General features: G+C 35.8%; 1 protein-coding gene across 1 annotated transcript; it reads right to left on the bottom strand.

The window, feature by feature from the left end:
- Positions 1-1420: 1420 nt before the first annotated feature.
- Positions 1421-15460, bottom strand: LOC126979154 (short-chain specific acyl-CoA dehydrogenase, mitochondrial-like). Its single transcript, XM_050828395.1, has 9 exons — positions 15066-15460; positions 14323-14492; positions 10114-10372; positions 9403-9564; positions 8339-8405; positions 7930-8069; positions 7276-7367; positions 4941-5140; positions 1421-4289 (listed from the first exon to the last, which is right to left on the bottom strand). Exons 1-9 carry the CDS (start codon positions 15097-15099, stop codon positions 4196-4198), a joined length of 1218 nt encoding a protein of 405 aa, XP_050684352.1. The 5' UTR covers positions 15100-15460; the 3' UTR covers positions 1421-4195.
- Positions 15461-15509: the final 49 nt, after the last annotated feature.

Raw genomic sequence — 15509 nt, 5'->3', positions numbered from 1 at the left:
GATCAGTTAATCGAATAAATGATTAAATGCTCCTCTCTACTTTGGTGGAAACCGGGCCTAAGAACTATATTTATAAGTAGAACATCTTCGCGATAAATAGGCGACACAAGCGGTAAGAGGCGCGACGGTGGGGGCAGACGATGGGATTGGCCTACGATTACTACATATTGACTTCTGACTTATTGATCATAATAATATACAATTTTGTTTCAATCTGCCTGTTAATTATCTGTTTAAATTATTTTCATATAGGTAAGGTATCAAATGTCAAATTTATTTTTAAATGTCATAGTTTTATATTGTGTAGGTGGGTTATTATTATTATTATAAAGTTGTATACGTTAGTGACTGATTAATAATAAATATATTAAAAAAGTACAGATCTTTTATTACATCTTTCATACTTAGGTACTATTTATTACTTCATATGCATAAATTAGACCATAATATGAATAGTACAGACCTATTTTGTTAGTAACAGCCTGGTCAAAATAAAAGGATATGATACTTATTCCACAAATCGCCCCGATGGAACGGCTCATGGAGGAACTTCAGTTATTATTAAATCAACCATTAGACATCATGAGCAGCATAAATTTTGCACAGACTACATCCAGGCCCCTTCTGTTTCAGTCTCAGATAGAAACTGTGATTGTAATGTGTCAGCAGTATATTGCCCTCCAAAGCACAGGACAATGGAAGTGTAGTTCACCGAATACTTTAACAGTCTCGTCGTAGGGGGTCGTTTTATATCTGTAGGAGACTGAAACTCTAAGGATCTACAATGAGGCTCTAAATTAGTTACTACTCGAGGAAGGAAATAAAAAAAAGTATTGATAAGAACCTTCTTACAACTTTCTCCACACTAGAACCGACACATTGGCCTACAGATCCAAATACACTACCAGACTTTTATATTTATTTTATCTAATAGATTTGATGTAAGCGAAGTTACATACAAAAAATATTCATTGAATATTTGTCCTAGCACGCGCCAATTCTGCGTGAATCAACGCTAGTAGGGAAGGTGCTGTACTTACCATCGCCGCGCGCTCCGAGAAATTTGACAATCCAATTATACCCGACTATTTAAGTAGCACTGTACTTAGTCCAATATTTAAATCTGTGATTGCTCTACCATATTATATTTGAGATGGCTACACTTTCACCGGTATATAAAGCCACATTTAGATACTTACGTCAGTTTGTTTGCATATAGACAATAGATGGATTCGAACACAGCTTCGATCATTTATGTGTGTAGATAGACTGTGACAGCTGTGAACACGTCAAGAAAATAGCGGTTAACTGTTACCCTCTATTAAAATAAAGTGACTACCAAATGTGCCCCCCCCCCACATTTGGTAGTCACTTCGTCTTGTATGCTCTAAGTAAGTAACCTTCTATGAATCAAAACAAATAGTTTGAATAATATTTATTTAACTTAGTTTATTAATAACGAGCACCAAAATTATGGAATGGTAAGAGCTCAATTGAACTTACAATAGAGTAAACGCAAAATATTTTAGTGATATAATATAATAATATTTTAATGATTATGATAGTTGTGATGTATACAAAACTGTCTACTAAAAAAAGTATTCTACAAAAGCCAAACATTTTGGCAACCTCATTTAACAGTAAACACACGTGTTTTTTTGTTTTATCTAGAAAATAGTAGTTAATTTCGCAATAAGGTAGTTATTTCTGAAAAATACACTACTGGATTGTTTTATTGAGTAGCAAAAATAAAGAGTAAGCATAGATTTCGACACGATAGCAGCATATGTTATAGCTGTCAATCTTTGTTAGATATAAGAAAACAATACAGATTAAAAAGTTATATTTGAGTGACAGTTCTTTTTTAATCGAACAAGACTTGACTGTTATACAGCCGAATAGTGAAACTGTTTTCAAAACCGTCTTTATTACTCACTCACATACCTAATAGCTAATTTATTTCATTACAAAAATAGAATATATTCATAAAAATAAACTTTTTTACAATATATTATGGAAGAACTTGTGTTTTTCATAACATAAGTAAGAATATAACAGACATTCAATAAATGTATGGTTAATAAAACATTACCCTGTGAATATAAAAACAAAAATAATAAATATTGTAACAGAAGTATTAATATGCACTATCTACGTACTAAGAATACGTCTCACGTTCATTGTTTGTAATATTAGTTGTAGCCAGCTGTACTCAACTCACTTTGGTTGAGATCTATAGAGCCTACTAAGACTTTGCTCAGACTTTACTAACGTAAAACTTAGCTGGGTGTAAGCTTAGGATAATCTTTGATTTCGAATTATTTGATATTCAAATTATACTGAGCTTAAACTAAGACAGCCCAATGCAATAATCAAATTCACGTTTCATCACACTTAGCTAAGTTTTACGTACCTAAGTACAGTCTGCAAAGTCTAAGTACGATCTATAGATCTCAGTCTTAGTCTATGGTGAACGTTTGTAGCAATAACACGCATTTGAGTGCTGGCTTTGGTAAAATATACATTCGTGTGTATTGAGATATTGTTTTAATAACTCTCAAGACACACGTAAAAGTCAAGGAGTGACATTCAACATGTTTAAAGCACGCATAACTGGTGAAGACATGTCATCGACATCATGTCCAAATGACATCATTAAGCGCTCTAAAATTTATTGGAAAAGCTTCCTTAGTACGTTGTGCATATTATCTCAATATAATATAAGCAATCAACAAACGTGCATATTTTATAAATACCCTGTTTTTGTAAAATAATGAACAGAGCCAACGACCCACTGACGTACAATGAATAACTACACTCCAAATCGCTTATTAAAAAGTCGTCAAAAAATGTCAGGGTGGCAGATAACATTCATTCAAATTAACACCATATATATAGTGGCAATAACGTTCAAACTCTATTGTATACGCTCATTAGAAGCTCGGACGCGGACACGAGGCAACAACATTTTGTTATAGAAACCGAAATGTTATTATTTTGCAAAATCATTAAAAGCGTCAAGTTAATTACTGAAATACAACATTCCATGATTGTGAGTCCGGCTGTTTATTGTACGTCAATGCAACGATTAAAAGATTTTTGATCTGTACATAAGTAGATACAGGTTACTTTGACACTATATTTGACAAGTGACAGTCGCAACTCATTTAAAATTCAAATTTAAAGCAAAGCGTGGTGCGCTACGGCCCTGATCCAGTCATAATGCGTCCGTCACCGTCAGATCTAAAGGTGAAATATATAATATAATGGTGGAATAAATACTATAGAGACTAAAAGTTTCAAATTTACAGTAAAATTACGTGTAGCAACAAATTCCTGTGAAAGTAGCAATTAGAATATTTTATGGAAAAAATGTAAAACAAACCCCTCCGATAGGATAGGATCAATATCCCCTCGGATGGTATTCTTAAGTTTCATTATGAAGAAAGCATGTGAAAATTCGGCGATATTCGTAAAAAGTACTTGTCAACGTAAAACAATAAGCATTATAGAGAATATGCTAAGAGTAATCCCCTGTTGGTGGTTTCGAAGGTCCCATATTTTAGTCAGAGCGGTTTCGTACTACGTCCGATCCGAATCCGATCCGCATCCGTCAAATCATAGAACTTTTTCTATGGTAGTTCACGAACTAGATACGGCTTTCGTCATCCGATTTCTTTCTGTCAACCGTTATATACGACTACACCGGACCGTATTTTCTCGGGTTCGAATCGGACGTAGAGCGAAAGCTTTCTGAAGTGATTTCAAACTTAGGCTGGGTTGTATCATATTAGCTGTTATAGTTAAGGTTTAAGTCAAATTTAACGTTAACAGTAACGCTGACTTTAACATAGTCCGCGGAATGTGTTGCACCATCGTATTCCTTCGCATAGTTAAAGTTAAAGAGTGACCTATCAAGTCGATATTTATTGGAAACTTGAAAAATTATTAAGCAATTTAACACTAACAATAGCTTTAACCAGCGATGATTGGATGGTTTCCGTTAACAGTTAAAGTTATGGCGTCATCTAAAAATTGTCGAATGGCGCATTTTATGCTTAGCCGGTACTTTAACATGTTTGTTATTGCTAAAGTTAGTTGATTCAATCCAGCCTTAATGTTTAATCTAGAATTAAATTCTCTGTATTTCCTTGTTGTCTGGGAATAGGGTCGGTAAGTGTTGTCTGCGATGCTCTTATAACGCGTCGTGCTCCTTCAACAAAAAGTGTCCAACTAAACGCTTCTGTACGTCGGTCACTCCGCCGTAAATCTGTGTTCCTCGCGCGTCCCTGCGGTGAACATTCAAACATATAATTTTGATTATAGAAGACAAGGATAAAAGATTTTTTTTTGTTTTGTTATTCAAAATCGGATATATTATTAGGTACTTATTGGAAGTCTTAAAAATTATGGCTCAGACTTGAGAAGAACGGGGCAAAAAAATCAGCAGGCTTCTTTTACTTCATATAAATATAGTTATAATGTAATATTGTACGGTAAAATTTATTATGTTATAGCCTGAGGGCGATCGCTCCATTCCCAATCTGTATCATTAAGATAGTAATTTATGTTATTTTTTGACAATACTTTTGAATTTCGTAATACATTTCTTTTAAAAAGGGGTTAGTGAAAATAAGGGACAGGAAGAGCAGGGCGTTCAGCTGATGGTAATTGATACGCCCTGCCCATTACAGTGCAGTGCCGCTCAGGATTCTTGAAAAACCCAAAAATTCTAAGCGGCACTACAACTGCGCTGCGTCACCTTGAGACATAAGATGATAAGTCTCATTTCCACAGTAATTTCACTAGCTACGGCGCCCTTCAGACCGAAACACAATAATGCTTACACATTACTACTTCACGGTAGAAGAAGGCACCGTTATGGTACCCGTAATCTAGCTGGCATCCTGTGCAAAGGAGTCTCCCACTGGTGCCGATACCTGAAGTGTCTCTCGGCGTCGTAGTCGGTGGACAGTCCGCGGCCGCCCAGGATCTGCACGCAGTGGTCGGCCACCGCGGTCGCGTTCCGTCCTGCCACGTACTTGGCCATGGCACTGTTCTTGGTGCACACGTGTGTGGCGGCGCGGTACGTCAGCAGGCGTGCCGACTCGATCATAATGCACATGTCTGAGAGACGGTCCTGTTCACAAACACAACGGTTCACTTTCAAAACTTTCATACTACTTATCTCTAATAATTCAGTCACTTAGAACTTAATCTAGAGTCATAAAACAACACATCATCAAATACTAGTTATAAAACAAAATACGGTAAAAATACAACATTAAAAATAAAAAAAATAATCACCATTAGCATTTTTAATGCGCTTTTATTAGCTTCATACGTATGTTAGTATGTAACGGAATCTTTTAACATGATTTTTTGTTAATTAAACTGGGATATAAAATCTAATCGACTTCAAAAAAATCGAAATCAAAATTACTTTATTCATGAAGGTCACATGTAAATGACACTTATAAATGTCAAAAAAAATATTTTTTCTAATTGAATCTACCGCCACTGCGTAAAGGGTTGAGCTAATGAGAAGAAGTAGCAAGAAACTCATTGCCACTCTTTTAAATCAAGATTTACATTTTCATCGTTTTACAAATCATTTCAATTACAATATAATATGTAAAGTGATACAGCTAACATACTCAAACGTCAAATAGTCAATGCTTTACACGAGTAAGCCAAAAAAGTAAATGTAAATTAATACAAAACAAAAGTTATTGAGTATAGTAGCTGCATCGTCCACAGACACCGTAAACAAATGAAGGTATTTTGGGAGCATTTTATAAGGGATTATATATAAAAAAATATATATAATAACTTTTAAGAATCTGAAGCCGAGCCTCCGGCAACAGGATCATCCTGATCAACCCGTTCACGAGCATGACGCATGAGCCAGCCATCGCCTCCCTCAACCACATTTTAGGGAAAGGGACGACCCGTCCCATGTCACCGCCGCAATTAAAACCGTTATCAAGTTGGCAACGTCGTTTTTCAATCATTTGCCTCCGCAGGCTGATGTGTCAATTCGTGTCGGTGGCAGTGGCATAAATCTCGCGGTTGTGAACTTCTGCGTAGCATGCGACAAAGATCGTGAGTAGTTAGTTTTTAAGATTTTTTTACGATGCCTATTATTTGATAAGAGTTGCGTATTTGGTTTAAACTACATATGTTTTGAAAGCTCATTAACTAAAGATTTATTATTTAAGATTCTTACAATTGATTTCCGATTTGCTTCTTGATTGTGGATTAAATAAAAATTGAGAGGTTTTTTCTTACAGAGAGGATTTGAAACAGCTGTTTCAACTCTCCTCGTTTTCAATTTTATGTCAGACAACTTTCAAAAAATAACTGGCACTAAAAATATTTTTTTTCTTGATTTAACTTGTTTATTTTGTTTTGTTTCAAGAAAGAATGTCAAAAATATGGCGAGTCGCGAAATATATGATCTCGCAGCAGAAGAAGTAACTGTGCGACAGAATTTTTACGAGACGCAACTTTGAGTTACAACCTGAACAAAGTTAGCTTCGTTTGTTTTTGTTTTTTTTTTTTTCGTTTCAACCCCTCTCGGTCTGACCTGTTTGAGGTTAAATCGCACGAAAAATAAATTGTAAACTGATTAATAGACATAAACTTATAATGTCTACTCGGCTTAGTCGAGTTAGTAAGTCCAAGAAAATGTTCAAAACAAAATTCAAAAGAATTGTTAAAAAACATTTGAGTGGTAAAGATTACTGTAACATAAATGACTTTCTAAATGATACCACAGTTTGGGAATGGTGCGACCGCCCTCTGGATATTAAAGAATAAGTTTAATTTGTAAGCATATTTTTTATGAAAAAAGAGAAGACCGCTGCGTTCGTTGCGCCCGTTCTTCTCAGGTCTGAGGCATTCTTTTTGAAATGGGTGGTAGTTTTGACTTTCAATAAGTTATGTCACATCCTATGTTAAATAAAAATATTTTAATTTGAATTGTTTGATAGAAATTACAATATAATTATTATTATTAATTATTTACGTTTTATAGAAATTATGTAAACGCGCCATAAGCGAAAATATCATTAATTAGTCAGAGATCATAATTCGACCATTTAAATCAAAATCTCATTGCATTTTGTTTCGTCGAATTATATATTGAAGTTCATTTTTCAGTTACTTAATGCGTTTCTGGAATAGTTTGCATAAACTTTTTCTGCACGTCTATTCATAATGGAACATAAAAAATAACTTAAAAAGCTATTGAAAATATAAAAATACACTCACAGTAACGGAGGGAAGTCGTGTGAGACTCTTGCCGAACGCCACTCGTTCCTTGGCGTAATTGATAGCTGTGTCTAAAGCGCTCTGGGCTATACCTGGAATTATCACGAATTTAGTTATTAGGGCTATGAAGAGGAGGAGATCCGTAGGAGAACCAAAGTTACCGACATAGCCCAAATGATTGCGAAACTGAAGTGGCAGTGGGCAGGGCACATAGTTCGACGGACAGATGGCCGTTGGGGCAGTATAATCCTCGAATGGCGACCACGTATCGATAGACGCAGTGTTGGTAGACCACTCACAAGATGGACCGACGAACTGGTCAAGATGGGCGGAATACGTTGGATGAGGGCAGCGCAGGCGGCAGGACCGATAGTCGTGGAAATCTTTGGGGGAGGCCTTTGTCCAGCAGTGGACGTCTTCTGGCTGATTATGATGATGATGAAAGTTATCATAATTTTTATTACTTAAAAACGTCAAGTCATCAAAACAAGTCGCAAGTCAATTATTTTAATATTGCGGCTCGAAGGACCATGACAGGTTGTTTTCACATTTTAGAATGTATTCCGTAGGAGTGTATATTAGCTATGGTACCGTACTGAATATAGTTTCTTTTAGTTATATTTAACTAACTCGTGCCCGTTAGAAGCGACTCACCTACAGCGTGCGCCGCTATTCCGATTCTCGCCTGGTCTAGCTGGTGCATGGCGATCTTGAAGCCTTCCCCAACATCTCCCACCAGGTATCCGTGCGGCACTCGCACCTCCTGCAGCGTCAGGTCGCACGCTGTCGCCGCCCTGTGCCAAGCGGTTCAATTCTTGTTTATATTCCACTTTGAATTGCAAGAATGCAGAAACATGTTAAGATGAAATTTTATGACTGTGGATTCACTGAGAAGGCTTCCGATAAATTCCGACCACTTTTGAATTAGTCACATGTTTTTTTTTTTCAAATTATATACGCAAACCCATAAGTTTTCCCCCTACAAAAAAGTGCGGCTAAAGAAGTTTTCACTTCAAAAAATCAAAAGGAGTGAATTAGGATGTAGTAGTATTTCAAAACTTACCTCACTCCCATAATGGGCTCCTTCTTCCCTCGGAACACTCCGTCCAAATCGAATGGTACCAGGAAACCTGCGATCACAAAATCACTCAAATCATAATATCTATCATCTACACATTGCATAACATTTGGAAAAATAATGAACAATCTAAATTTAGGGTTGAGATTATTAAAAATTATTCCTACAGAAATTAGGGGCCAGAAAATCCAACTGCGAGCAGACTGCTGCCCAGAACTGCACATGCATAGAAACTTCAATGTTCAAATAATACGTTAGACATCCACTCAAGAACCAATCAACTTATATTATTTATTTACTAGCTGACCCGGCAAACGTTGTTTTGCCATGTAAATTATTTTTAGAGTTGGACCGTTTCTTGGACATTGCTTTATTTTTAAAATAAACGTAGTCTAAGTTACTCCTTACTCCGGTAGCTGATGTAATAACATCAGCTACCTGCCAATAAAAGTCGCCGGATTAGCCAGAACAAACAGACAGACAGACAGACAGACATACAGACAAAAATTGTAAAAAATGTTATTTTGGTGCATGTACCGTATATATATTCATAATATACATTTAGTAAAAAACGGTTATTTCAATATTACAAACAGACACTCCAATTTTATTTAAATGTATAGATAATTCACACAATATTTTTATAAATTATAGCCTATATGTTATTTTGGTGTGTAAGCTATATTATTTCAAAGTTTCATCAAAATCCATTCAGTAGTTTTTGCGTTAAAGAAGTTCAAACATACATCCAGACATACAAACTTACACATTTATAATATTATTAATAGGATAATAGGATTTGGAGAGGGTGGCTATTTATCTGGTCCTAATGAGTCCTAGTAACACCACGTCCACAGTTGAACTAGTGTGTTCGCCACTCATACTTATATCTCGTCGTCAAGTGACTGACGTATTTTCGAACCGCAGTATCTTCTTAACGCGAGTATTACAAACAACACCTGGGAGCAGGGTGTAGTCGCCAAGGATGGCGTTACGCTTATGTATTAGCGGGCCGCAATCGTAGAGGAGATGAAGAGTAATCAACTTACATACGAGTCCTTTATGCTTGAGCTGCGGATCGAAAGTAGCAAATACCACACTTGCCGAGCCTTCCACCGCTGACGTCACCCAACTCTTCTTGCCATTCAATATCCAGTAATCGCCGTCACGTGTTGCTGTTGTTTTGATATTGGCTACGTCACTACCAGCCTCTGTTAATACAATATAAGAAATAAATATGTACCAAACCAATATGTGTGAGGGTGTCGTATTCACTACAAAGTTGGTTCGTAGCACCAAGGTTAAATTATTATTTTAAGCAGGGGTTAGTGTTTCTGCAGAAACGCTGGCCTCGGTGAGCAGATAGTAATTTTTTTTTTTAAATAATGTATTAATACGTTGTTTCATTTTATTAGTTTTAAGCACTCTCAATGCGATATCGCTGTGTCATGTCACTTCAAAGAAAAGACGGTGTGATTTGACAATAATACAGCGTATCTTGACAAAATAGTAATCCAATGACTGTTACGATATCAGCATATTTATATCATATTTTATATATATTATATATAAAAATTAAATTAAATTAAAACAATATAGCATGAAAATCCTTTATTAAATAAACTAAGATTACCACAAAATAAATTAGATTTACAGGTGCTAAATATACTACTTTTTTGGCTGTTTTTCAATCTGAAGAAACTTAAGGGATCTAAAAAAATCTAAGAGCATGAGATGTAAGAAATTGTATTTAATCAAACCTGGTTCACTCAAAGCAAAGCAGCCTACGTGACCCTTCGTGAAATCCCTCAGGAACAACTCCTTCTGTTCTGGGGTGCCCCTCTCGTTGACCAGATTCGCGTACAGGAAGTTATGAATGGACAGCACCATGCCCGTACTGGCGCACCCTCGAGACAGCTCCTCTACGGCCACTGCTAGTGATAGATAGTCCAAATCCAGGCCGCCGTATTCTGGATCCACACAGGCACCCATATATCCAAGGTCTGTGAGCTTCTTTATCTAAAGTTATAAAAAACATATTATGTTATATTACTTCCTTTGTTGAATAACCGACTATTCGTATAAAAATATCTGATTTACAATTACCATAAATACTATTGAGACTTTTGACGGAGTATTATTGCCCTGTGCTTCCCCGAGGCTAGTCCCAGGCCCAAGGAGGTCGTGTGAGGCGAATAAGTGGGAGGCTTCTTTGCAAAGTATGCCGGCTAGATTATGGCTACCACAACGGCGCCTTTTCTGCCATGAAGCAGTAATGTTTAAGCATTGTTGTGTTTCGGTCTGAAGGGCGCCGTGAAATTACTGGGCAAATGAGACTTAGCATTTTATGTCTCAAGGTGACGAGCGCAATTGTAGTGCCGCTCAGAATTTTTGGGTTTTTCAAGAATCCTCACGGGCACTGCATTATAATTATTGGTATGCGTATCGGCCATCAGCTCAACATCCTACTCTTTTCGTCCCTTATTGTCATAAAAAAATATTTAGAGAAAGTACATTATTTTATTTTTACTTTAACAGATACTCATAAGAGAATAATGTTCGTGCGTAACAATAATACATAAAGTAGGTACCTAACCATTTACATAACCACTGAGCAATTTACCACACAAAAGAGTAATTGTTGCCACAACTCTTGATTGTTTATTTGCACGTATGTGTATAGGTACTTACATCATATAACTAAACCCCTTGTTCAGAATAGTCTGCTAACTTAAAGCATTGCTAATTCGCACTGTCTTCTTCTATTGACCTAAGTCAGAATGAGAAAACACTCCTTAACGGCTGTTTAAAGTTAGCGGACCATTATGAATAAAGGGGTATTTCGACTCTGCTGATCCAAATATATCGCCAATCGGCATTTCAGAAAGGAAATTGTTTTTAACAAAATATTTCTTCCACGCCTCTAAAACGACAATTGCGTCTATAAGTCTTAGACCAGACTTTGGCCAGTCCTTCCGATCTATACTAAAGTAAAAATTTGAATCAGGCTAACTCCAGACCTGTTGTTGTGACCTGCTTTTGAAAGTCATGGTAAGATTATAAACCGCGAGGTATTGGCATTATTAGAGTCGATCTTACGTCTGATGGTGGTGGTGGACACTGGAAGTAAGAGTGAATAATATATGGCCTGGATTTAGCAAGGGTAAGATATAGTGGTATATACTTGTCACCATGTCATAAGACTTTTTGAGCGAAGTGTACGCTTTCATAACAGGATGCCAAAAATATACAGCTTTTATTGGCCAACGGTGTAGGTACCATAGGATAAATAGCTTTCTAAGGAATTCCACGTGGAAATGGAGCGAATACACCCAGGCTATTTAACAATGAAATAATTTGTTGTTCAGTTTTTTTTAAACAAAGGAGGGCCGCTGAGTTACTTGCGCCCCTTATTTCATTCGCAGATCCGTGGCATATCTCTTCGGATAGGTTGTTGGTTTTGACGTTCAATAAGTGAGTTAAAAATCCTATTCGTTGTCGTATTGACGCCGTACATATTGAATGAGTTGAAGCGAACAGTTTTAACTAGGTCTACTTGAATTCTACGAAAGTGATCTACAGTCTACTACTACACAAATCTATATATATATATATATATATATATATATATATATATATATATATTATATAACAACTTTTTACTGCAGAACCGACACTCTATCCACATTTAAACAATATCGTAAAACGATAAGTTGACTGATAACACATAACACATTGTCATTGATATTGTGCAAAAGTTTTAGGACATTATCTATATATGTACTTGTAAATTATTTATCATACTGTTGTGAGAGGTATTATATAATATATTTCGTACAGAAAATAAGAAAAAGTGCATTTCGTGATGAATCTAATAATTTCATGTAGGTGAATGCAAAGAGTGGCAGAAGAATGAGTTGCAAAATCTGTAGTATTATTTTTCATTTGCGTAGTAAGGTTTTTTGATAAGTAGAATTTAGAGACATAAAATATGTGTGGAGATTGAGAGCAAGATTTTAGCGTATAGTCAAAGAGGATGAAGAGGATAATATTGGCAGGGGTAATTTGAGACGGTTTGGTCATGCAGAACTGATGGATGGGAGAATCTTTTCATAATAGAGAAGGCTAGCTTTTACTCCACAAATATAGGGCGAATAAAGAGTGATTTAAAAGGTCGACCTCGGCGTAAATTCCACTATATCATCGGGAATGTACTCAAAAGGGGCATTAGGAGAACTTGAGTGAATGAGTTTATGCCAGTAGAAGCAGTCAAGGGAGTCAGTATAATACAAAGAGCCCTATACTAGTTGAGAGATAAGTGTGTTTGTATTGTGAGAAGAGAATACTGGAAATGTACGATATAATTTTTTAAAATTTATTTATTATAACGAACATAATAGAGAATACAATACAATAGCACCCATAAACCTTTTGGGTTTAATAATAATAAGCAAAACATACTAAATAAGAAAATATAAGCAACAGAGAAAAATCACCAACCAAGACGTATTATTAAATTGGTTTCAATTCTTGTTCACAAACGAACACACTAACCCGCCGAGCAATCAATGGAACCGGTTCAATGCGCAACTTTACAAGCCATCTCCAGGGTGTTGTTTGATAAATTTATTTTTACTTTGTGTTTCATATTTGACTCTGTAATAATAATATAATTTTTTTCCAAAGCGAATCGCTAGCGCCTATATTATGGTAAAGGAGGTCAAACGAGCCTACAGGTCATCTGATAGTAAATCTCCATGCTGAAATAACACGGGAGTGGTCGTTCTTTTAACCTTTTCTTTAACCAATTTCTTGCAAGCATTTCCGAATGTCTTTTTTTATAAGAGGGGCAAACGGACAAGAGGCTCACGTGGTGGGGAGTGGTGAGGCAACCGCCCATGGATATCCGCAACAATAGGGGTCAAGAGATGCGTTGCCGGCCTTTAAGGTGGGAGTATGCTCTTTTCTTTGGCCTCTTATTCGTATCGGTTCGAGAAACAGCAGCTCGTAATTGATTCCATAAAGTGGCTGTGCGAAGTAAGAACCATACGGTTGTAAAACAGGCAGTTGTGGAATGACAGGCGTCGACGTGACTATAGCTCTACTATCCTTGTGAAGGATTTAAAAAATGTTAGCGAAAAAGAAGCGACTTCAAAAACACTATTCCAAATAAAGATATAATATGCACTAAAAAGTATAAAAATAATTTCGTATTTTTATACAATCTAATTAATTAAACTAATTCTATTTTTTTTATATATTAGTTGTGAGTTTCGCACATACTTAGAGCAAGTTTACGACTTTTATGGTTTTCTGATGGACTACCCGGGAAGCACCAGCTTTCAAATAAAAAAAGAATTATCAAAATCAATTCAACCAGTCAAATGTTCTGAGGTAACAAACATAAAAAAACACCGATGAATTGAGAACCTCCTCCTTTTTTGAAGTCGGTTAAAAGTACACAACAGTATTAAATTAATGGTGATAGTGCAACAATGAAGCCACTTAGCTGCCAATATGCGATTTTCCTTGTGCATTCCTTAAGCCTTGACTTACTTAACAGACCTCTTGTAACCAGTTTCCACAAAAACAAGTTATAAGTAATGAGAGATATCACTATATCTCTCATTACTTATAACTTGTTTTATGCATCAGCAAAATGTTTTTACAAAAAGGCATATCTGTGAGAAACACTACCCAAAAAACAATTTGTTATTTCAAAAAAAAACATTTATTTCGCAATTTTCATATACAAATTAATTATTAAAAGTGATATCACTTGTTGGCATTAAATATGTAACCAAAATTTATGACACTGTGGGAATTTAGGAAATTAACATGAGAACAATACATGATCTAAGTTATTATCAATTTTGATTATTAAGTAAAAAAAAACACACACACAAACAAACAAAAATAAACATGTTGTAGCTGTTTAATTAAACACAAAATTAATAGTCTTTTATTACCTGATCAAAGGGGAATCTGCCTTGCAAGTCCAATTTGGAGGCATTGGGCTTAAGATGCTCATCAACAAAGAGTCTGACTGATTCCCTGATCTCCTGCTGCTCATTGTTGAGGTGACTGTTGAAGGATCTACTTGCCGCAAATAGATATTTTGAGCATTTTTGTAGATATTCTAAAAGTGCATTTAAGGATATTAGAACTAATATAGTGAATTTTGTGTTTTTAAACAAATAAAAAAAAACATGTGTTCAAAACGTCAAAATTCTAAGCCCTCATAGGAGCACAGTTACATAATAATAATAGCTTGATCACTTGGAACTGCTTAGACATTTAGCTTTGTTGTATGCCTTCCATTGTGTTTGAGCATATATGTGTCTCAATTAATAATGCAAGGTCATGTTTGTCATCCCAAGATGGAACTTGATGGCATTTAGTGGTGATGGTACTTCCACAGATTTACTGGCCCAATTTGGTGGGTCCATCTTGTGGGGGCATACGAAAACTGCTACTTCCTGTACGTGGTCGCGATTCAAGGACTTTGACTGCCCTACTGCTCATCTGTCCATCGAGCTATGTGCCCTGCCCACTGCCTCTTCAGTTTGGCATGCACCTGGGCTATGTTGGTTACTTTGGTTCTCCTCATTTCTGATTCCATCTTGCAGGGAAACTCCAAGCATAGCCCTCTCCATTATAACTTAAATATCGTAGTATCATAAAGTAGTTATACAAAATTTGGTATAATTACCGGTAGACGATTTTCTCAAAGCACTCACTGCCATTATATCGAATTCACAATGATTTTAATAAACGGAACATACACACTATCAACGACTCCTTGTTGAGAATTGAGTTCTTAATACTGTGACGATATTATGATAATGATAAAACCAAGGTCAAGGGAACGTCAAATATTCTTATTGATAAATTTAATTCAGGGCAAATCATCAAAACTTGTGCTTCAAATGAATCTACGATCGTCTTACAATAAACCCGATGAACATATTACTTTTAAATAGAATTGTAAAGAACGATTACAAATTTAATGAAAGACTAGTTTAAATTACAGCGGCTTAGTAACATCGTATCTAAAATAATAGGTAGGTACGATTTTTGTATTTTCATTTTGTAAACAATGAACTTTGAAGATCCAAAACATGGTAGGCATTTATTTGACATTGACGTTTACTAC

The sequence above is a fragment of the Leptidea sinapis genome, chromosome Z, assembly GCF_905404315.1.
Source record: "Leptidea sinapis chromosome Z, ilLepSina1.1, whole genome shotgun sequence".
NCBI classification, from domain to species: Eukaryota; Metazoa; Arthropoda; class Insecta; order Lepidoptera; family Pieridae; genus Leptidea; species Leptidea sinapis.
The sequence above is the reverse complement of the archived record's forward strand: the minus strand, read 5'-3'. Positions and strand labels throughout refer to the sequence as shown.

Coding starts and splice junctions, on each gene's coding strand:
- LOC126979154 (XM_050828395.1), bottom strand. CDS start 15,099: ATGGCAGTGAGTGCTTTGAGAAAATCGTCTACCG. Junction 14,493..15,065: donor TTTGAGAAAATCGTCTACCG/GTAATTATACCA, acceptor ATGCACTTTTAG/AATATCTACAAAAATGCTCA. Junction 4,290..4,940: donor GACGCCGAGAGACACTTCAG/GTATCGGCACCA, acceptor TGTTCACCGCAG/GGACGCGCGAGGAACACAGA.